At 41.8% G+C, this 23,456-nt stretch overlaps 1 protein-coding gene across 4 annotated transcripts in view; it reads right to left on the bottom strand.

Annotated features, from left to right (window-relative positions):
• Positions 1–23,456, bottom strand: part of NECTIN1 (nectin cell adhesion molecule 1) — a 440,283-nt gene that overhangs the window by 263,566 nt on the left and 153,261 nt on the right. For all 4 annotated transcript variants that reach the window (XM_077457381.1, XM_077457383.1, XM_077457384.1 and 1 more), the window contains exons 3-5: positions 20,248–20,550; positions 19,269–19,386; positions 15,740–15,891 (exon numbers count right to left, since the gene is read on the bottom strand). In XM_077457381.1, the coding sequence (XP_077313507.1) occupies positions 15,740–15,891; positions 19,269–19,386; positions 20,248–20,550 (573 nt within the window). The remainder of the gene's footprint in view (positions 1–15,739; positions 15,892–19,268; positions 19,387–20,247; positions 20,551–23,456) is intronic.

Below are 23,456 nucleotides of genomic sequence, written 5' to 3'. Positions count from 1 at the left end.
GCAAAGACAGCAATAAAAGCAATGTCAGACGTTCTACCCCAGTGTCACTCTACTAAAAATGTTTGTTTTGTATGTATCCAGTTGGAGAAATGGTGTCCTTTACAGACAGGAAATGAGGTAAAGCTCCCAAACTGGGGCAATCACAGCTATAAAAAGCTGACAGAGGCTCTAACCCTTCCAATCAAAACTGAACTTAAATGCAGATTTATGTATAATTTAGACAAATGCAATAGTCTAAGGAATGGCAACGTCATAGGATTTTTGGTTTGTGCTAGTTTTATTTTTGTCCCCTTATGTCTGCATAGGGCCTTCTTGTAACCATTGCACTCAGTGGAAATAGCTCTAGTTTGCTGCTGTTGACATAGACAGAATGTGTTGTCCAAGTGAAGCTTACTGAAGATAGGAACAGACATTAGGCTCTATACACAAATATTTAACACAAGAATAAGTATGTTCATGGTAGCCATGTGCCTGTAATTTTCAAATCTCTTTGGACTTATAGCAGAACTAAATTCCAGCTTTCAGAAACTGCAAGGATGCAGGCTCTTTTTTGCAGAAGACAAACAATGTCTCTTCTTGCTCAAGCACAGCTCTGTTTACCTTCCAGTATGCTGGAACAATTAAACTTCTGCTTTGCACACAAATGACATTGTCCCATGCTGGCCAATGTAGGTGGCTGCAGTCCTGCACCCGGAAGAAACCAGGACATGAGACCGCTGAAGGAGAGGTAAGCATCATGTAGCTAAAGTGGAATTAACACCAATGATTTAACCATTTCCCAAAACAGCCAAATTCAATGGAATGATAATGGTTACAGTTATCAGTGTTCTTATGTTAACTCTCAAACCAACTGTCAGATCATCAAATGGCTGGTGTCATAGCTGATTACACAAGCAGTACCATGGCAACTGTAGATCAAACAAAGGCCAAGATTGCAGCTTCCTTGGCTATAGATGGAGGATAGGAAGGTTTAAACCTGCTTTAAAAGAGAAGTTCACCTTTGGGAACATGTAACCCGCTCCTCCAGCTCTATCTATGATCCGCCCCCCTCAAATGCCTGTCACAATTTGAAAAGAGCACGGCTGTGCACGTCATTCATTCAGAGTTCTGTGAATGAATGCCTACAAGTACTGTCAGCCTTTGCAGCCTATAGCATGTAGTTTTCAATGAATTGCAAGGGCACTGGTAAGCGGTCTTCATAGTCCATTGAGCCTCCTGGACTAAATTTAACTGCCTACCCATATAGGAGGTATGGGCAGACAGCTACACTTAGGCCGCGTACACACGGGCGGACTGTTCGCCCAACCTTGTCCGCTGAACAGTGTTTGGGCGGACAGTCCGCTCGTGTGTGGGCTTTCAGCGGACAGTTTCAGCGGACAGTTGGACGGACAAAGTCTTTCGGAAATTCCGAAAAACTGTCCGCTGAAACCGTGTTTGAGCGAACAGTCCGCCCGTGTGTGGGCCTGTCCGCTGTACTTTCGAAATGAGCGGACTGTTCCCGCTCGGAAAGTCCGCCCATTTCGAGCGCGTGTACAGGTAGGCGGGGCCCGCGAAGGAGACGTCGCGGGCTCCGCCGCCTGGAATGGGCTTAAAGGGGAACCCCAACGCCGAAAAAAATCGGCGTGGGGGTTCCCCCAAAGTCCACACCAGACCCTTGTCCGAGCACGCTACCCGGCCGGCCAGGAAAGGGGGGCGAGCGAGCGCGCCCCCCCTCCTGAGCCGTACCAGGCCGCGTGCCCTCAACATGGGGGGGTGCCTTGGGGAAGGGGGGCCGCGCGGCCCCCCCACCCCAAAGCACCTTGTCCCCATGTTGATGAGGACAAGGGCCTCTTCCCGACAACCCTGGCCGTTGGTTGTCGGGGTCTGCGGGCGGGGGGCTTATCGGAATCCGGGAGCCCCCTTTAAGAAGGGGGCCCCCGGATACCGGCCCCCCACCCTATGTGAATGAGTATGGGGTACAATGTACCCCTACCCATTCACCTGTGAAATAAAGTACAAAAAAAAACACAACACAGGGAAAAAATATTTTATTGCACAGCTCCGGGGGTCTTCCGTCTTCGGGGGTCTTCTCGCCGGACTCCTCCGCTATCTGTGTGTAGCTCTTTTACTAGCGGAGGAGTCCGGCTTTCTTCCTCCCCGCCGCCGGCCTCTTCTCCCGACTTCGGGGGTCTTGTCCCCCTCTTCGGTTCTTCTGCCGGGCCACCGCGCCTTCTTGTAGCTCTTTTGCAGGCGGTGGCCCGGTCTTCTGTCGCCGCTGCCTTCCGTTCTTCTGTCGCCGCCTTCGGTTCTTCTGCCGGGCCACCGCGCCTTCTTGTAGCTCTTTTACAGGCGGTGGCCCGGTCTTCTGTCGCCGCTGTCGTCGCCGCCGCCGCCGCCTTCCGTTCTTGTTCTTCTTCTTGTTCTTCTTCTTCTTCCCCAGGAGATGTTGACTCGACGAGCTCTCCGGCCGGAATGCCAGAGCCGCGCTGTGCGGTCACTTATATAGTGACAATGGGGCGGTGTCACATGGTATATGTCACATGGGTTGGTCACATGGTGACCCCGCCCCCTTACGATGTCATAGTCCCCATGTGACATCAACCCATGTGACCAACCCATGTGACATATACCATGTGACACCGCCCCATTGTCACTATATAAGTGACCGCACAGCGCGGCTCTGGCATTCCGGCCGGAGAGCTCGTCGAGTCAACATCTCCTGGGGAAGAAGAAGAAGAACAAGAAGAAGAACAAGAACGGAAGGCGGCGGCGGCGGCGACGACAGCGGCGACAGAAGACCGGGCCACCGCCTGTAAAAGAGCTACAAGAAGGCGCGGTGGCCCGGCAGAAGAACCGAAGGCGGCGACAGAAGAACGGAAGGCAGCGGCGACAGAAGACCGGGCCACCGCCTGCAAAAGAGCTACAAGAAGGCGCGGTGGCCCGGCAGAAGAACCGAAGAGGGGGACAAGACCCCCGAAGTCGGGAGAAGAGGCCGGCGGCGGGGAGGAAGAAAGCCGGACTCCTCCGCTAGTAAAAGAGCTACACACAGATAGCGGAGGAGTCCGGCGAGAAGACCCCCGAAGACGGAAGACCCCCGGAGCTGTGCAATAAAATATTTTTTCCCTGTGTTGTGTTTTTTTTTGTACTTTATTTCACAGGTGAATGGGTAGGGGTACATTGTACCCCATACTCATTCACATAGGGTGGGGGGCCGGTATCCGGGGGCCCCCTTCTTAAAGGGGGCTCCCGGATTCCGATAAGCCCCCCGCCCGCAGACCCCGACAACCAACGGCCAGGGTTGTCGGGAAGAGGCCCTTGTCCTCATCAACATGGGGACAAGGTGCTTTGGGGTGGGGGGGCCGCGCGGCCCCCCCTTCCCCAAGGCACCCCCCCATGTTGAGGACACGCGGCCTGGTACGGCTCAGGAGGGGGGGCGCGCTCGCTCGCCCCCCTTTCCTGGCCGGCCGGGTAGCGTGCTCGGACAAGGGTCTGGTGTGGACTTTGGGGGAACCCCCACGCCCATTTTTTTCGGCGTTGGGGTTCCCCTTTAAGCCCATTCCAGGCGGCGGAGCCCGCGACGTCTCCTTCGCGGGCCCCGCCTACCTGTACACGCGCTCGAAATGGGCGGATTTGCCTCCGCCTTACGTGGGCGAGTCCGTTCATTTCAAAAGTTGAGCGGACTGTTTGGCAAACAGTTCGTTGAAACAGTCCGCTCGTGTGTGGGCAAGTCCGCTCATGAAAATTTTGAGCGGACTGTTTGCCGAAACTGTTTGACGAACAAGGTTGGGCAAACAGTCCGCGCGTGTGTACGCGGCCTTACAGTCTGCAGGAGTCTGACACTGCACCCATGATCTGCTGATGGCAGGTGCAATGCTTTACAGGTGTCTAAGAAAACAAAAAGTAAATGCACCATTTGTATACCTGCAAAAAACTGCGTGATTTTTTATTTTATTTTAACTTTACTTATTTTAAAAGGTGAACTTACCTGTAAGACCCCTTTCACACTGGTGTGTTTTTCAGGCGCTAAAGGGCTAAAAATAGCATCTGTAAAGTGCCTGAAAAATGCCTCCCCTGCAGCCCCAGTGTGAGAGCCCAAGTGCTTTCACACTGGGGCACTGCGCTGGCAGGACGTTAAAAAAAGTCCTGCAAGCAGCATCTTTGGGGTGGTGAAGGAAAACCGCCCATGCCCATTGAAATGAATGGGCACCGCTGCCGAAACGCTTGCAAAGTGCTTCGGCTACGCCACTACACGGGCGCATTTAACACTTACTTGCGGGGGTTTAAAGTGACCTGCTAGCGGCCGAACAGCGCCGCTAAAACAGTGGTAAAGCGCCTCTAATGCCGCGTACACACGACCGGACTTTCTGGCAGAAAAGGTCCGATGGACTTTCGACAGAGTTACAATGGACTTCCGACTGAACGTATTTGCCCACACACGAATGGACCAAAGTCCGTTTGTTTTGAATGTGATGATGTACGACGGGACTAAGAAAGGAAGTACAATAGCCAGTAGCCAATAGCTGCCCTAGCGTCGTATTTGGTCCGACAGACCAGCATACAGACGAATGGTTTTCCTATTGAAATTGATTCCGTACGATTTGAAACATGTTCTATTTCTAGGTTCGTCTGAATTTTTGAAGAAAAAAGTCAGATGAAGCCCCCACACGATTGTAATATCCAACGGAATATCGGACCTTTTCTGATGGAACGTTCTGTCATGTGTACGCAGCATAAAACTAGTGCCGCTTTACCGCTGACGCTGCAGTGTGAAAGGGCTCTAAGTGGAACTAAACCCTCCCATTCTTTTTGGCCAAAGAAGCTGCCATCTTAGCCTCTGTTTGATTTGCAACTGTCATGGTGCTGCACATGTGATCCGTTATGACACCAGCCATTTGATAGTTTGACGGTTTGGGTGAAAGCACAAACAACGTGACAGTTATCATTCTCCACATGCTTGGAATCTAACATTTTTTTTTTAAAACATTAAATCGATGGGTCTAGTTCTGCTTTAAGCTCCACTTTAACTGAAAATATTATGAGAATATCCTTATTCTGATGTGCTAGCTTTGTGAATTGAGCCTATGGTCCCTTAGCAACAGACAAATCAGCACATTTCTCCTTGAGCTCAATGTATATTAATAATTGAACAAGTAACAAATACTTTTTCCAGTATATACAGTATATCTTACAGCTCTGTGTTAGTATATATCAAATTTGCCAAAAAACTGGAACTAAGCACGAACTGCATGAAAATTGAAACTCTGCTTAAAAGAGGATATAACATTGAGTGACCCCCCCCAAAAAAAAAAAAAAATACTCACCTTACACCCAAGCTTCTAGCACAATCACCTAGGTGAATGTAATCTCAATCAGCCTTCCCCTGGGATCATGGGAAAGCTGTGGACTCCAATACTGCGAGAATGTACTCCTACTCCGCTTTAGTCAGCTTTTCCAGGATCTTGTGTAAAGGCTGAGTGACATCACCCTTGCCTAGGCGGGGTGTAAGATAAAAAATATTTTTTTTCCTTTTTGGCGCTAAATGTTTCATATATATTTTTTTTTTAAATTAGCAACCTTAATTCATGGGCTAGGAAATATGTGAACCTTGCAATTTCATGCAAGGGCCACTTTAAGTGCATCGTATTTCTAAAAAATATTATTTATCCTCGTGGAGAGTAGTTTGTGCATAAGAATCAAGTTCTAACAGCACAAAGAATTGCCTTTAGCTTGCCCCTTATAGCTTCATTAAGCTAGTTTTACAATTTGGTTCATGAATTATTCTTCAGTAACTCAGTGAAGGGACCACACATTTCTAAAGACCTGCCAATTCCCATAAATTATTTGAATTTAATGGATCTAAAACAATTATGTTTCCCTTTAATGATGACCCAACTATTTTCTAAAAAAAAGAATTGCTAATTTTTATCAATGCGTCCCTGCTCGGGTGGAGAAATCGGGAAAGGGAAAAATAAGGAACACATTAGGTTATAAGAAACATGGGAAGGAAGTGGAAAGGACTTTATAGATTTATTTGCAACCATTGAAAAGCAATGTATTATTAGCTGGAAGGTGGTACAAGCCATTGGTTTGGTGGAAAAATGACAAACCTTTCTACCAAGATGCTATCCAATAGGGGTGAAATGTTTGTTCACATTCTGTTGGCACAGCTCCCATGTAACAATACTATCCTCTACATGGGAAAATATCCTTGAACCAGATAATACAACTGTAGAGAAGTGGGCATGTGGCGTTTACTATTGCTTTAAAGTCATGAAAGATAACAAAGTAAACATGTATATCACAAAAAGAACAAATTTTGCAGTAAAAATACATTGGATTTAATTGTCTTTTTATATAAACATGCACGATCCATTTATATTGCAAAATTCATAAAAACGCATGCGAACTTTCACTTTAAATCCACTAAATACATGTCAGATGTTTCAATACAAAAAAGGTATTCAAGGTTTTATATTTTGTCTTCTCCAGAAAGCACTCACAGCCTGAATACAAAAGCCACTTCCCTGGCAGCATGCTTGACCCTTGCTCTTTATTTGGAAATGATTATGTACTTTGCATTTAAAATGTTCCTATAACTGCTCTACAATTTTTGAAAAACGACAATTTTCTTAGGAAAATACTCTCACCCGCTTTTACTTCTACAGAAGCAGTGTTTAGACCTGCATTTAAATATCCCGAGCCTCTGAAGCCCAATCCATGGTAGGATCGCGCTCCAGAAGCTACGGACTGTCTGTTTTTAGTCCAAACGAGGCCTTAAGGTATCTCTGAAGTTCTGCAGAAGAGTTTCTTCTTACGTATATGCATATTATTTGCTCATCTCAGTCCATGGAAAGTAGCAAAACATTTTAACTGATCATATTTAGCAAATCTGTTGGGAATTCTCCATGTAAATTTGTACAGATTGTTCCCTTTTCTATGGAAGAAGGGGCATCTCTCTGTGAACTTGCAACTAACACCACTATCCAAGATACAGAGGAGACTGCAATGAGTTAGTAACCACTAGTTTGAATACAAGTCTTAGTGATTATTCAGAGGAAAGCGATATTTGCTCTGTGCACACTCTATTTACATCACACTTTGGCTGCATTTTAAATAGAAAGCATTTTTTGGGGGATTTTTTATCTATATAAAGCAGTCTGAGCAAACAGTACATCCCCTGTACCAATTTCTGCATAACACTACAGAGAACACTCATAAATTGGAGGGCCACTTTAAGTGCATCGTATTTCTAAAAAATATTATTTATCCTCGTGGAGAGTAGTTTGTGCATAAGAATCAAGTTCTAACAGCACAAAGAATTGCCTTTAGCTTGCCCCTTATAGCTTCATTAAGCTAGTTTTACAATTTGGTTCATGAATTATTCTTCAGTAACTCAGTGAAGGGACCACACATTTCTAAAGACCTGCCAATTCCCATAAATTATTTGAATTTAATGGATCTAAAACAATTATGTTTCCCTTTAATGATGACCCAACTATTTTCTAAAAAAAAGAATTGCTAATTTTTATCAATGCGTCCCTGCTCGGGTGGAGAAATCGGGAAAGGGAAAAATAAGGAACACATTAGGTTATAAGAAACATGGGAAGGAAGTGGAAAGGACTTTATAGATTTATTTGCAACCATTGAAAAGCAATGTATTATTAGCTGGAAGGTGGTACAAGCCATTGGTTTGGTGGAAAAATGACAAACCTTTCTACCAAGATGCTATCCAATAGGGGTGAAATGTTTGTTCACATTCTGTTGGCACAGCTCCCATGTAACAATACTATCCTCTACATGGGAAAATATCCTTGAACCAGATAATACAACTGTAGAGAAGTGGGCATGTGGCGTTTACTATTGCTTTAAAGTCATGAAAGATAACAAAGTAAACATGTATATCACAAAAAGAACAAATTTTGCAGTAAAAATACATTGGATTTAATTGTCTTTTTATATAAACATGCACGATCCATTTATATTGCAAAATTCATAAAAACGCATGCGAACTTTCACTTTAAATCCACTAAATACATGTCAGATGTTTCAATACAAAAAAGGTATTCAAGGTTTTATATTTTGTCTTCTCCAGAAAGCACTCACAGCCTGAATACAAAAGCCACTTCCCTGGCAGCATGCTTGACCCTTGCTCTTTATTTGGAAATGATTATGTACTTTGCATTTAAAATGTTCCTATAACTGCTCTACAATTTTTGAAAAACGACAATTTTCTTAGGAAAATACTCTCACCCGCTTTTACTTCTACAGAAGCAGTGTTTAGACCTGCATTTAAATATCCCGAGCCTCTGAAGCCCAATCCATGGTAGGATCGCGCTCCAGAAGCTACGGACTGTCTGTTTTTAGTCCAAACGAGGCCTTAAGGTATCTCTGAAGTTCTGCAGAAGAGTTTCTTCTTACGTATATGCATATTATTTGCTCATCTCAGTCCATGGAAAGTAGCAAAACATTTTAACTGATCATATTTAGCAAATCTGTTGGGAATTCTCCATGTAAATTTGTACAGATTGTTCCCTTTTCTATGGAAGAAGGGGCATCTCTCTGTGAACTTGCAACTAACACCACTATCCAAGATACAGAGGAGACTGCAATGAGTTAGTAACCACTAGTTTGAATACAAGTCTTAGTGATTATTCAGAGGAAAGCGATATTTGCTCTGTGCACACTCTATTTACATCACACTTTGGCTGCATTTTAAATAGAAAGCATTTTTTGGGGGATTTTTTATCTATATAAAGCAGTCTGAGCAAACAGTACATCCCCTGTACCAATTTCTGCATAACACTACAGAGAACACTCATAAATTGGAGAGGAACCCTGTCACACGACCTGTCAAATTCAGAGGTAGACTAATGAGCATTTGCAGTTGTTGGAGGTGAAATTTTCTAAAGTCGAGACATATTTTTGAGACTAATAGGTAATAGTTCTCACATATACAGCTGAAAGCAGAAGGGACGTTTACTACGGTGACATCTTTTCCTATGATCACCATGGCTAATAATTGATTGGGACTGACATTGTATGATTAGGAACCACACATGTTGCTTTGGTACTCCAAAATATATAATCCCCATAACCAGTAGAGTCTCTTAATAAAAAAGGTTCTCGTTATTGCAAAACCACGCTGAGGTTGTTATTTGGTCAGATTAGGCACAAAACTTCTTCAAGAATTGTTTTTGGAAAAAAAAGGACCTGTTTATATAGTTTGGCAGCATAGTCCACCTTGAACAGGGCTGGAAATGTTTCTGAAACTCCAATTTTTATGTTATTTTTTAAGAGGGAATCTAACTTGCTAGAGATATTCAAAGCCCAACTTCAGGAACATGTGAAAGTATCCCTTGAAGTTGGGCTATACCTGCACTCCATGGGTTAAGAGCCCACTAAAGCTGGCCATACAGTGAAATCTCTGCTATCCGGCTGAGTTTCGATCCATGTATAAGTCAGGGTGATTGTACCCAAGTCAATCCATCGATCAACTTTGGTACAACCATCCTGTGGGATTCTTCTACATGCGATTACTGTCAATGGCTATAGCCACCATCAGTAACCTTTGTATTATGCCAGCTGGGAAGGCTCCCCAGGCCCCCCCCCCTCGTCTGATTACAATAGCGCATGCAGGAGGCAGAATTCTTCTATGACTTCCTTTAGTCTAGGGGAGAGAAGAAACAGTTGTATTTACCTGATCCATCACTCCTCTAGCAGATGGTGCTTTGGCAGTGAACTATCCCTTGGTGTCATCGGGTCCAGTACAGGGCTATGGATCCTGCTTTGGTCTTGATGATACAAGGATCCTAGACCACTGGAGCAAGATCTAGAAGAAGCTGTGGGGAACAGTCTAGTTGCTGGAAGGAGCACAGGACTGGGTAAGAAAATCTTTTGTCCACTGGCCCAAAAGGAGCTGTTAACTATTTCAGTGCCCACTGCAAGGGATCATTTTCTTAGTTGCCTGGAGTTGGACTTTAAATTACAAAGTTACATTTTCAAGTAACTCTCTGTCCAGCCATGTGATTTAGTTTATGACATGTTACGCATCCCTGGCAGTTCTTGGGAAGCAGCCTAAATAGTCAGAAATTCTTATAGGGCAGTGAAATGGAGTTAAATGGGCTCATACTTTCCTTACAAGGGCTGATCAGCTAGTAACAGGATTCTTCACTCTGCAATTCCTATAACAAAGAGCTTTATATATGACAAGTGCAGGCTTGAGACGATTTCCTCGCTCCTAGACAGGCTGGGAACAATTTAATTCTACCTGCAATATTTTCATTTCCTTGCAAACACTTTTGTTCTCACCCTTAGAGAATGAAGGGAACCTATTCATTTGTCATGTGCAGCTGTGAGGGTGGGGTGTAGCTATGACACGTAGGCTACAGATTATCTGCTATGGTGCACACTCACATCTTATGTACACAGATATAAATATGGGACAGAATAGGGTAGATGTTACATACTTTGCCCAACTAACACAGTTAGTAAGGACACTTACTAAGGACACACAGTTAACCAAAAGCAGCTTTAAAGCTAAAAATATATTGTTGTATCCATTTTAATTTGGTTGCTACCATTTTAGACATCTAACATCATACATTTGCATGATAGGGGATCGAAAACAATGACAACTCTGGAAAAATAGACTGAGGCTTGTAAACCATTATTTGCTCCAACATAATATAGAATGCCCTGTCTTATCTGTGCCTGGGCAGATGCTCATGCAGCGCTCTTCTGGTTACACATACAGTATGTATGATCCATATATTATTTCAAGGATAACCCCAGGGAGATGCACGTCCTTTGCAGCATTAAAGCAAGCATGTCCTTTGTCAATGCGGAGCAAAGCAACATTCTCGATTTAATGACTTCTCCCAATAAAAAATATACTTCCCTTTCCTTTGAATCCCCATCGCTTTGTTGAGCTGCTGGGAGCAAATAAAATAGTCACTACTTCCAGGTATGGAGAAGCATATAACACTCCATGTGATAACACTGGTGCTTGGCCATGCGTAGACCTCAGTTCTGTGTAAGCTCCAACTAAATTAAGCCTATAAAGGGGGTTTTCTTTGCTCCTTGTGGCCAATTATAGCAGTAGTGCAGTGGAGATTAGAAGGTAAAGGCAAATATCTGCATCTAGGAGCATGGCCGGTAGCAGTGCAGGGAGGGGGTGCACGGAAGGGGCAGATGCCCCGGGCAGTACAGTTTACTGAAGGGAGGGTGGGTGCAGAAGGGGCAGATGCCCTGGGCAGTACAGTTTACTGCAGGGATGGGGGGCGCAGGTGAAGTGGCGTCTAAAATCTGTCTGGAAACTGCGTGTGCCACTGTACACAGACACCAGCTGCTAATAGCTGCAGCTGCAACAATGTACTGAGTGCGCTCTTGCCCCCAGCACAGGCCAACATGCCAGCCCTTCGCTTGCCTTCCCTGTCAGTGGAGATAATCAAGATGCTTCCCTGACATGGGCTTCGTAGTTCCAGCTAGCCCGGCGTGAGGTCACCCACTGAGAGGCCAGCCGGAGGCAGGCTGGGAGGACTCAGAGGAGCATCATAGAGTGCTGTTGCTGGAACTGTGACCAAGAGGAGCCAAGGAGGATGAACTAAGCACTGCATGACTGCAGTGTGTATCACACAAGTAAGCAGCTTAATTAATTAACTCTGTAGATTGGGGGTGGCTGAGGGGAGGTTCATTACCAATGGTATTTATTTTCTGTAATATACAGCATGAGGGGGTTAATGTATTGCCATTGGTCACTGATGCATTAGTAACCAGTGTCAGTTAATTAACCCCTTTGTGCTGCATTAGTGGCACCAGTGTCAGTGTCAATCAACTGGTGCCACTAATGCATCAGTGATATAATGGAAATGCAATAACCCCCTCATGCTGTATATTACAAATTGAGTCAAACACCAGTGATAAACACAAAGCCCCAATGTGATCAAAAAGGTTCTTTGGTAACACCTGCACCATCTGCCATCTTCAATTGAGTGGTCCTGTGACAGTCACCTCCACCATAGATAAAGTGATTGCTTACCAGATTGCATAGACCTCCTATCATATGTAATCGTGATAGGATCAAAACATGCCAACTGGCTGATAGCAGATACTAGTCCTTTCTGGGATTCGAGAAGCGCAGTGATGTCAGGTGATTTAGCAACGTGCTGACGTCAAAAGCGCTTCTTAATACCTGAAGGAAGGGTAGCTGTGATTAGCCAGCCGGCTTGTTTTGATCCTAATGCAACGTGTTTTTGCTGTAAGTACAATAATGTATACCTTAAATAAAATTTTTAAAGATTTTTACAGTATGGCAAGCAAGCCTTTTGTATTTTGGGAACCATCTGTGATATTGTTTCCTGAATGGTAGGTCCACTTTCCATAAGGGGTTCCTGGGACGGTTAAAGGCCCTGGCTGGGTTAAGAGCCACAAGTGTCACTGACCTTCCCTGATAGGAGGTCCGTTCAATCTGGTAAGCAAGCACTTTATCTATGGTGTATGTGACTGTCACAGGATGACTTAATTGAAGGTGGCAGATGGTGTGGATGTTACCACGGAACCTTTTTTTTTTATCAAATTGGGACTTTGTTTTTATCACTGGTGCTTGACTCAATATTAATTAGCGCAACTCTGTTTATGAATTTATGATTTGGGACTGTGCTATATCTCACAGTAGAGTTTGCGGCTGCTTTAGATTTTCTTGTTTATTTTGGAATAGTTAGCACAGTTTTTTGCTTTTTTTTAAGCATATTACAAATACCATTGGTAATTAACCACTTGCCGACCCATCACAGTACATTTACTACTAGAGGGTGGCAGCTACAGACGTATGATGCTGCCTGTTTTAGGGTTTTGGGCGCATTCTCCCACCCACCTATCCCCCTGTAATTTTACACAGCAAGAGACGGCCAGCAGATCCCAACCAGTGATTCATGGTTAGGACCTGCTGATTAGCTGTGTCAACCAGAGCTCTATGTTGTCAATCAATACAGGGCTCTTTACAGAGGGAATGGTCACTTTGTTTCTTTTCCTCGCAAAGCACTGACTCTTTGTTTACATGGGGGGGGGGGATTTGGGGGCAGTTTGCCATCATCACCTTGGGCACCAAATGACCTTGTCCCGACACTGTCTGGGGGAACTGGGCATTAAAGTTGCATGTAGCTTCGCGCTGTATAACTTTGTTGCTGGCTTTGGAATATCCATACATCGTTCACAAAAAAAAAAAACTTTACAGTTCCCCTTACATCACTTTCCATCATCATTGGTATGAAAGGTAATTTACAATTTCTCCAAAGCAGACCTTGCCTTCTCAAGCCAGTAACATTGCAATATTTAATGTCAATAAATATGATGTCTCATAACCTTATGCATATTACATGTTAGTGAAAACATTTAAAAAAACCTTTTATGAACATTTAACATGAAGATGCACCCAAGACATTATCCTGGATTAATTACTTTATTACTTTGCAAATCATTTGAAATGGCTTGCAGTGGACAGTCATTTAACTGGCTCTAAATCCAAGTAGTCTTTGACAGGTACAAACTGATGAAATTATGTACAATTTGATTGGCAGGAAACAATTCAGTTATTAAATACTGACCCATACATAAAACATTAAGAAACAAAATCAATGCCAGAAAGATACTTACCTGAAAGCCTCCCTAATTTAAAAGAATAATGTAACACTAAAAAAAGCATTTGCATGAGCGACAATAAGGCTTATAATACTTATTATGTTATCTTTATTATGGTGAACAAGAAAGATAACTAAGCGGGAAGGAAACATTTAAAAAAATAATAATATTTAAATGGTAAAGGATAAGCCCACATGTTGGAAAAAAATGAACATATATTTGCAAAAAAAATGTGCATTTTCTATTTTTTTTTTAAATAAAACTGAAAAGCATTGCAACCTTGATCAATGGAGGGTAGGTGCAATGCCAGCCTCCTGCAGATTCTTCCTTCAGCTTTCTGTCCGTACTGAGGAAGTCAGAGAGCTGGGGGAAGTGTCAACAGATTAAAAGTACATCTGTCATAGGTCTTGTAGTTAATTCATTCATAGATCTAATTTTGCTCAACGTGTTAAATGTAAAATATGGTTGAGGTGAGGTGAAGTGGGATTTTTGTGTGAAATCCCTCTTCAAACAAATATGTGGGAGGCACCATATCTCTTTCTCATCACCCCTAACTGTAGGTTCATGTTAAAGGGGCCTAAATTACACATCCCCTGCTGGCTCCTCCTCCTAGCACCACTGGAGCAGGATGGTCTTTGATCTAGTTGAAGCCAAGGGCTAATGTCACTAAGACTTGGACAAATATTTTAACGTTTTAGAGGCAAAATAACTATAAAAATTAAATGTTGCTACAAAAATGGGTTTCTATTACTAATTGCTATCAGCTAACTTTAATTGCCTTCTTTAGGAAAATTTTGTACCACCTATCAACTGTAGCCAGTCAAACATGACTCACTAAATTCTGCATATTTCTTAATTACAAAGAATACAGCAGGCCTCTTAATTTGACTTTATAATAAGCATAACAGAAAGGGAGAGGCAGACCTGAGAATGTAGACAAAGAGCTCAACACTGGAATCCCTTACACATAGAAGAATTCAATCAGGTAATTCAATCTGTCAGCATCCACCAAAACAGAGATAACAATATTGAGTGGACTAATCCTTTAAATTCACTTTCTCTGTGGCATTATTCAAAACAAAGGCTATTCTCAAATATCTAATACAATGCCATCTATTTTAACTGTATTTTTATTGAACTTTCAGTATTTACCAAAAGGAACATGGGTACAAAATTAAGAAGACCGGCTCATGTACATACACAAACTCTATATACATAGATCGAGATTCTACAATTAGTATAAAAATGTTACAAGATATACAAAAAAGTACCAATGGGTAAGAACCATAGGCAGGGTGAAGCTATGAGGCGCATGGAAAACACAGTGGAGTAAATATCAGCACAGAGCATTATAATGGAAGGTTTGTGAGAAAGGATGGCATTATCAGGGAACCTATGAGAAAGGAGTAAGACCATATTGGGATTGGTCCCAACTACCCATAACTTGTTATATTGTGGTAGGGTATCCCCCATGGTAGATATTTCATTCTCCTGATGTCAGCTATAATATTCAATAGCTGAGTTGAGTTTGACAGCCAACACAGCGAAATGGCTCTTTTCACCACTAATAAAATGTAGGCGATCAGTCCTTTAAGACATGTATTAATGCCTCGGATAGAAAGGCCTAGAAAGTAATGGACATTGTCTAATGGGAAGGACATGTCAAATATTCACTGATGCATCGACATTACTATAATCCAAAAGGGTTGGATGCGCAAATATTGGCCAAAAAAAATTATAATTTGAGCTTATTTCCTGATGACATCTCCAACATTGCCTGTAAAGTATGTGGTTATGGTTGTGGAGAACCTCAGGTGCTTTACACCAGATAATCATTATTTTAAAAGTAGTCTCTCTCTCTGCGCCACGTGACGTGAGGTCTTAGAGGCGAATTTCCATATGTTTTCTCAGTGGAATAAAGTGATGGTGCGCTAGATAAAATAAGAGTGCAGCTGCTTTATGAAGACTTTGGTAAATGTAACAAATTAGGTGTAATTGAAAGACCTGCAACATTGGCAACTAAGTTCAAAATAGAAACATTATGAAATAGTTACTTACTGACAATAAGAGAAACATATATAATCCAATGTTATCAATAAGAAGACCTCTCTTATTTCTCTCTTACCTGTAACGTTAACATCTACTTGTCCAGTCTGGCTTCCAATAGCATTTCTGGCCTCACAAATGTATGTTCCAGAGAAGGAGTAGGTAACCGGCCCACGGAAAAACAGAGTGTTATTGTCCACTTCTGCACTGTCTGGAAGTGACCCATTAGCCCTGTATTGAGTTTGATACATCAAAGAATTGATCATTTTGACTTCTAGATAAACTGCAAGATTACACCCAATACCCATCATCATTCAGAAAAAGAAACATTTCCCAGATTCCCAAGTTTGATACCCACCATAGCATTTGTGAATCGAAGCAAAGATTTAATTCTCTGTATAATGGATTTGTATAATAAATGGGCAATCAAGCAGTGAATGTGATATGATCCTAATGACCCACATAGAAAGTAAACTTGGCAAGAGACTTGGCAAGAGACCTAAGACCCTTTTCACACTGAAGCGCTGCTAAAAGTGTGCTAAAGCACCGTCTTTTTTTGAGGTGCTTTAGCAGCGTTTTAGCAGAGCTTTTGCATCGCTTTTTGGGCGCTAGCAGGGCAGGTTTTTTTTAAGGTTACGTGATGACGCGACCTTAAAAAAATCCAAAAAATTGCCATTTTGCAGCACTTTCGAAGCGCTTTTAAGCTGCTTCGGAAGCGCTGCTCATGTATTTCAATGGGCGGGAGCGTTTTTGGTGTGCTTTTTACAGCGCTCCAAACCCGCCCCAGAGATGCTGCTTGCAGGAGTTTTTCTAACGTCCACCCAAGTGTGAAAGCACTTCTGCAAATGATTTGGAAACCGTTTTAAAATGCTTTTCAGAGGCTATTTCTAGCGATAAAATGCCTGAAAGCCTCAGTGTGAAAGGGGCCTTAAAGAGAAACCAGCTCTTCACAAGTCTGCAATTAGAAAAATCTTCTATTACAACCTTTGGAAAAATGGCTGTGTATATGTAGTACTGTGTAGCCTGCCAATATAGGTTAAATTTAAACCTAGAAAAGGTGGAAACACATTGGGGAAATTCAATAAAGCTGCTGTGCCACTTTTCTGGTGTCAATCCTTCTTGTTAAAGCTTAATGTACACGGAACATTTTACAACCTCCCCTGAAAGATTTAACTTGACAGATAGTAAACAGCATTTAAAAACGTTAGTTTTGCCATGTTTACATGCTGCACTTAGCCACGTTTACGTGGCTAAACGTGGGTACGGTGTTTCAAATGCCTCTGAACTTCCGTCCTGAATGCATTTTTTTGCTTTCTAAAAAATGCTTCTAAACTCAACTGCCTAGAAATGACTATAAACAACCCTGAGTACATGTACTGATAAGATAACATAGAGGCGAGTTCAGGGGCAGCCGAAAAAAATGCCCAACTGCTCCTAAATGTCCGTTTACCAGCAGCAGTGCACATGAAGCCATACATGACGCATTCTGCGCCACTTTTAGAGCACATGAAAGACACTTTTGGAAAATTTCTCTGCGCCAGTCTATATAAATGCCAGGAATTATGTATATTCTAATTCTTAGCGCTAATTCTCCTAGATTGTAAGCTCCAACGAGCAGGGCCCTCTGATTCCCCCTGTCTTGAATTGTATTGTATTGTATTGTCTACCCTTATGTTGTAAAGCGCTGTGTAAACTGTCGGCACTATATAAAACCTGTATAATAATAATAATAATTCTTAGGGCCCACTGACACTAACATTAACATTCATGCAATAAGGTGATGCTGTATTGTGTGTTAAGTTGCACTGATTTTTAATAGTCCGACAGCACATTTTAACACACAAAAAAAAAAAGGCTAGACCCTATTTTTTAACGTAGCACACCACAAGGTATTGCATGTGTCTTATTGTGTGATGCATTGTATGTGTCTGTTACTATAGTAGCTTGCAGTTATGCTTTTAAAAAGAATTGCACTGCAATGAACCATGGTCCATTTTCTTACAGTTTCATGAAGTAGGATGCATGCGGAAAGAATTGAACCCCTAAAACTAAGTTTGGAACCAAAACTACCTGAATTCTGCACTAAAAACAAGCAGCACAAGGTAGTTGGTCTCAAAAGTCAAAGGAAAAGCTTAAATAGAGACAGTTTGGAGTTGAGGATTCTGAAGATCCAAGAAGCAAGAATTTCAATGCTAAGCAAATAATAAAAGCTGGAGTTGCATAATATTAATTTCAATGTATTCATTACCAATATTTAAAAACTTTATTATTTCCATCTCCATACTTATCCAACATATCCAATTTGGTATCCTACCTATATAACTATCTTCTAATTTTTTATTTTTTTTTATTTTTTTTAGGAAACCTCAATTATCAACATGCTGTAGGCTGTTTTTTGCAGTAGGCGTCTATATTAAGACATTTTTTAATTAGTGTCATATAAAAAGTGATAATACAGCTAGCATTTGCTTTTTGACACTGGCTGAAAACGCACATGCAGGAAAATCCTAGTAACACTCTAATGACGGTTTACAGAAAAATGTTCAACTAATACCGGTTAGAAACAAATTGACTGTTTTGATTTTTAGAGTTTTACAGCATTTCAAATATTCACTTTCATTTTCCAAGCACGGTGTATACAATTTACAGGTGCAATTGACTATAGCTCATATCTTAACTGCAAAGAGTAGCAGCCTGAGGGGTATTTTGTGGTCTGTGGTAGAGGCCAATTTTTGGATAAATATTCTACAGCACATTTTTTGTGTTTATGTCAAAATGTGCCCTAAAGCATAGCATCTAGTCTACCTGAATTTTCTACTGTAACAATAAAGAAACATGTTCACTTTATAGAAAACCAACTAGCAATCTTTCCTTACTTTTCCTTTACTCCACCACCACTTCATTAAGCCATCAGGGGCACAAAGAAAGTGTTGGTGCTTGGCAAATGGCTGCGCAGGCACTACCACTATCACAAGATGCAGGAAGAGGGTCATCAGCCCTGTGAAGGATCACAGTCTGAATTTGAAGCTTACACAGGGCATCTTCTCCAATGCAGAGGAGGGAAAGTGATGGGAAGTAAGTACAAATAACTATAGGGGTGGAATTAAGTCCGCCATATATGGTGAAAATTTCCATGGGTTGCAGGAAAGAAATCCGCTTGATTTCCCCATCAAAATTCACTTGATTCCTCCATCAACACAGATAGTGTTGATGCAGGAATCCCTCCTGTCTTCTCCCAGCAGGGAAGGTCGGGGATGCTGTCCTCGGCAGGTGAAGACAATGTTTATTTCTAGCAGCTATAGCAGCCACTAGCGATAATCGGAAGAGAATCCGGCTGGCCGGTTGTGCCCAAGTTGATTGAAATCATAGCCACTTCCTGCTGAACCGGCCGAGATTCAAACCGTGTATAGTCGGCCTTAGAGAGACCCTGTTGCTTTTCCCCTTTGACGATATAAAATCTACATGATAAGTTAAAGCTAGGTATATTAGAAGGTATTAAAAAAATTAAAATAAAAGCTGAAATAAAAAATTGCAATATATATATATATATATATATATATATATATATATAAATACCTTACATAAAATACAGCTATAGTGGTACTTACATTTTCCATCGATATGAGGACGGAGGAGGATTAGAGTCTGCTTTGCACATCAGTTTCACATCAGCACGCTTAACATACCAGTTTCCATCAAATCCTTCAATTGAGACTTGAGGTGCATCTAGAGGAAAGTCACCAAAGAAAGCACCATGTGACAAGGACAAATTTATAAATTGTAGAATGAAACACAGAGAAAAATAAATATACTGAAAGCATATGGTTCATAATGTGCATACACAAAAAAAAAATAAAAGAAAAAAATATATTCTCTCTACATAATATATATTTAATGGCCTCATATACTAGGCTAGAAGGTATGCTTGCAGGGAATGCTGCTCTGCTAGCAATAAGATGCTTTCTTCTACGTGAATATGATGCATGGCACACACAAATATTTGTTTCGTAATTGCCTACAAGCAGAATGGTCCAAGTGCTCTCAGGCTTGACCCATAGCCTATGGGGGTGATCAGTTGAGATAAAATAAAGTGAAAATTAGTTCACTGATTTCACAGTTCAAGGCTTTTTATAAAATGTTTGCAAGGGAAATATAACCTTTGAATACTTCTGAGCTATAATCTTTCCTTCTTTAATTTTTAGCAAAAAATTCAACAGATCTTGTGAATCTTGTGCCTGAAGAATAGTCCTTATTGTCTTGGTGCCCACCTCTGTCCTTAGGCACGTGACTTGAGCTAAATAAATGCTTTTTTGATGAATCAATGGGGCATGTGTTATTTCTAATCAATCATAGTGTTGCCAACAGAATTGTGAAATTCCATTACTATTTTGATTACAAATTGCTGCATTACTGATAGTTTTACCTTAACATAGGCCTAATCGGAAACATCTACTTAAAAAATAAAATCTGCTTGGCCGTTTTCTGTGTGCATTCATTAAAATATAAACATTCTCTTCTGCATTTTCCAGTGATTAAGAACCTTCCCCAGAAATGGCACACCCCTCTGGTCCAAGCCTCTACACTTACATTGTACACTGATGGTGGTGTTCTTTGTATCTCTTTCTGTTTGGTAGTTTATAACACAAGTCAGTGGCTGTTTGTGGGCCTCCCGGGTGGGCACAAGCTTGAATCGACTGATCACAGTCACGGTTCCATTATCATTCTTTATTTCTTGATATTCTGCCTCCCCTTTCAGCTTGGTTTCCCAGGTAATTGTGCTTGGTGGTTTCCCGTTGGCTGACATACAGGTTGCAACCACAATCTTACTGTTACTCAAAGGATTTGCTACCAGTGTTTTGGATGCCATGTCCATTTGATTGACTGGTCTGGCTGTTAAAAGATAAAAACAAAAATAATAATAATGTATACATTAATATTACACAGAATATTACTTCATTATATGGCTCTGATGTTACACAAACAGACACCCCTTTATTCAAAACCCACCTCCAACTAAAATGTTCAATTTTGCTCAGAATAGTGAAGAGTAAAACCTCTAAAAATTTTAATTGCAATAACACTTTTGGCATTTCCCCCTCACTTCCTGTTGGCAAGAACGAGATAAGTAAACTCTCCAATAGGGATACAGACTGCTAAAATAAACTGAATAAAAGAAATCTATAAGTGTTTAGAACCTGTTCCAAGTTACTATACCTGTATTTGGCTTCCTGCCCTTGTGATAACCACTCCCCTAATTTCTTCTTCTGATATCACAATAACAGGAAGTGGGGTTCAATCTACCCATTTGGGTCGTGGACAGTATCAACCTAAAACATATCTAAAGCTTTTTTCCATTCTGGCTACAGTAGGGAATGTCTAAACACCGGTCATGTTTTTCTTTTGCCATCTCTGTCCCAAAGCGGGGGATTTCCCTTCACCTCTGTATTGTACACACAACAGAAGTTAGAGGAAATCTGTCCAAAGTGAGAATAATCTCCTCTTAGACACTAAAACAATTGTGCCCTTTAGAAGATGTCTATTCTATCCCTGTTGCTGTAACAAAATTTTTTGAATTTTTTATTACTTTACGTCTTAGTGAATATAGTCACCAGGACAAATACTCTTTCCGGGTCCATTCAGCGCTAAAAATAAAAACTTTGGCTTGGTATAAACGACCAAAAATAACCAGGGTACACTGTGCCAACTATCTTTGAAATAACCAGGAAGTCTGAAACTGCAAATATGAAAAAGTTTACAGGTTCCATCCACATTCCCAAGACTTATCCCTGGTTTACCTTGGCTATATAAAATCCATGAGCCCAACATGACAGTCATGCAAAGGTCAGGCTATACATGGGGTCCTTGAAAGTCAGCCATTCTAAGTGCTTGTTGGAAACATGACCTGGCCAAGCATTCTCTTTTCTCCTTAGGAGGGAATTAAGCCATTTAATGCACATGCCCCAATTTAATAGATTTGAGGAGTCATGCAATTAACTTCAATGGGTCCTGCATCTACATACAGGCCTTTATGCTGAAATTCATAAGGAAATATATATGAAAAGGAAACAGGTATGCTAGAATGTGCTTCATTGGATCCTCAGGTACATGTACAGTATCTATCCATGGACAACAATAGATTCAGAATGGACAATGCTCAACCTATTATGGAAAGGGAGCTTCTCCTGGCTCAACTGCACAATTATGTAAAATTATGAAAAAAAAAAGAGGTTGGCCATACACAGAACATTTAAACAAAATTACATTTGTCTACATACATTTGCACATGCATTTAGTAGATAGGAGATATTATGAAAGCCCATCCCAAACCAAAATGTTTTCCTTTTGAAGAACGTGTGGAGACATTAAAACTGGCAATTTTTATAACCATCTGTGTCCCTTTTAGCGAGATTTTCCCTTCATTGTTGTCAGGGCAGTAAGACGGGAAAGCTCTCCAACATGGCACCAGATGAAGACAAACATGTTTAATAGAGTGAGGGAACGATTTGAACTTCTGACAATGTTTTTGTTGCTGTCTGTGCCCTCCTCCCTGGTGATGACTGCACCCTCCTTTCTTGCCTGGATGCCACAGTGGCAGAAAGTGGATAATCTGCTAATACCATCAATGAAGATCTTGTGAATTTTTTCTTTTTTCCAGCACAGCGGGACAACAATTTTACACAAACCCGCCTGACATGATAATGCAAGTCCTTTAAGTTGCAATGTTTATCTTAATAAGCATGGGGTGGTGACAGGGTCTCTAATAAAACACACATTATTCTGAGTCAGTTAAAGCCACTCAGGCAGCTATTTAATATAGTAATACAATCACATAAAGCTGCTAGCAATACTGGCATAAGATGTGTATGTCTCCATCTCTGTAACCTATCATTAAATATCTCAGGAGAGATGGCTTCACCGCAGAATCTCCTGAGGCCAAGCAGCTTTCCTTCTTGTATTCCAAAATCTACTACTATTTATGTAAAGACTAGCATGCTGGTGAGACTACTATAAAGCTTGTCTGTAGAAAAACATAGAAGCACATTTCCCTGCTGGCAGTATTCACCCGCAGCACATCCAAATATAAGACATGGCAAAGCAACCACATGGCTGGCTAGAAAGGAGAGGTTTGGAGAAAATACAGTTTGCAATGGCAATCGGTTCTGGCATAGTATGCTCTACATTAGAGACATGTGTTCTAACCTTGTTAAAGTGAATCTGTAGACTTTTAAATATTTACTGAGATGTGTACTGTGTGCTAATGTAATTAATCAGTGACGGTTGGTGCTCAAAATTTTTAGGGGGGTGCAAACTGAAAAATTCTGAAAAAAAACCCATCAAATGCAGCCAGTGTGCCCATCAAAGACTACCACTGTGCCCATCAAATGCAGCCACTGTGCCCATCAAATGCAGCCACTGTGCCCATCAAACGCTGCCACTGTGCCCATCAAATGCAGCCACTGTGCCCATCAAAGGCAGCCACTGTGCCCATCAAACGCTGCCACTGTGCACATCAAACGCTGCCACTGTGCCCATCAAATGCTGCCACTGTGCCCATCAAATGCTGCCACTGTGCTTCACCTTTTGGCCACTAGGGGCACCTAGAGACAGAGCGAGAAACGGGATGTGTGTGTGTCTCAGGGTAGAGGAGACAGATCGTGTGTTCATAGTAAGTATGAACACCGATCCCTCTCTCCTCCTAGACAGTCCCACCCCCCCTACAGTTTGAACACACCTAGGGAACACAGTTAACCCCTTGATCGCCCCCTAGCGTTAACCCCTTCTCTGCCAGTGACATT

This window comes from Lithobates pipiens, unplaced genomic scaffold, assembly GCF_037356315.1.
Source record: "Lithobates pipiens isolate NorthernLeopardFrog02 unplaced genomic scaffold, aLitPip1_a1.2 Scaffold_27, whole genome shotgun sequence".
Taxonomy (NCBI): domain Eukaryota; kingdom Metazoa; phylum Chordata; class Amphibia; order Anura; family Ranidae; genus Lithobates; species Lithobates pipiens.
This window is presented reverse-complemented; position numbering and strand designations above follow the sequence as displayed.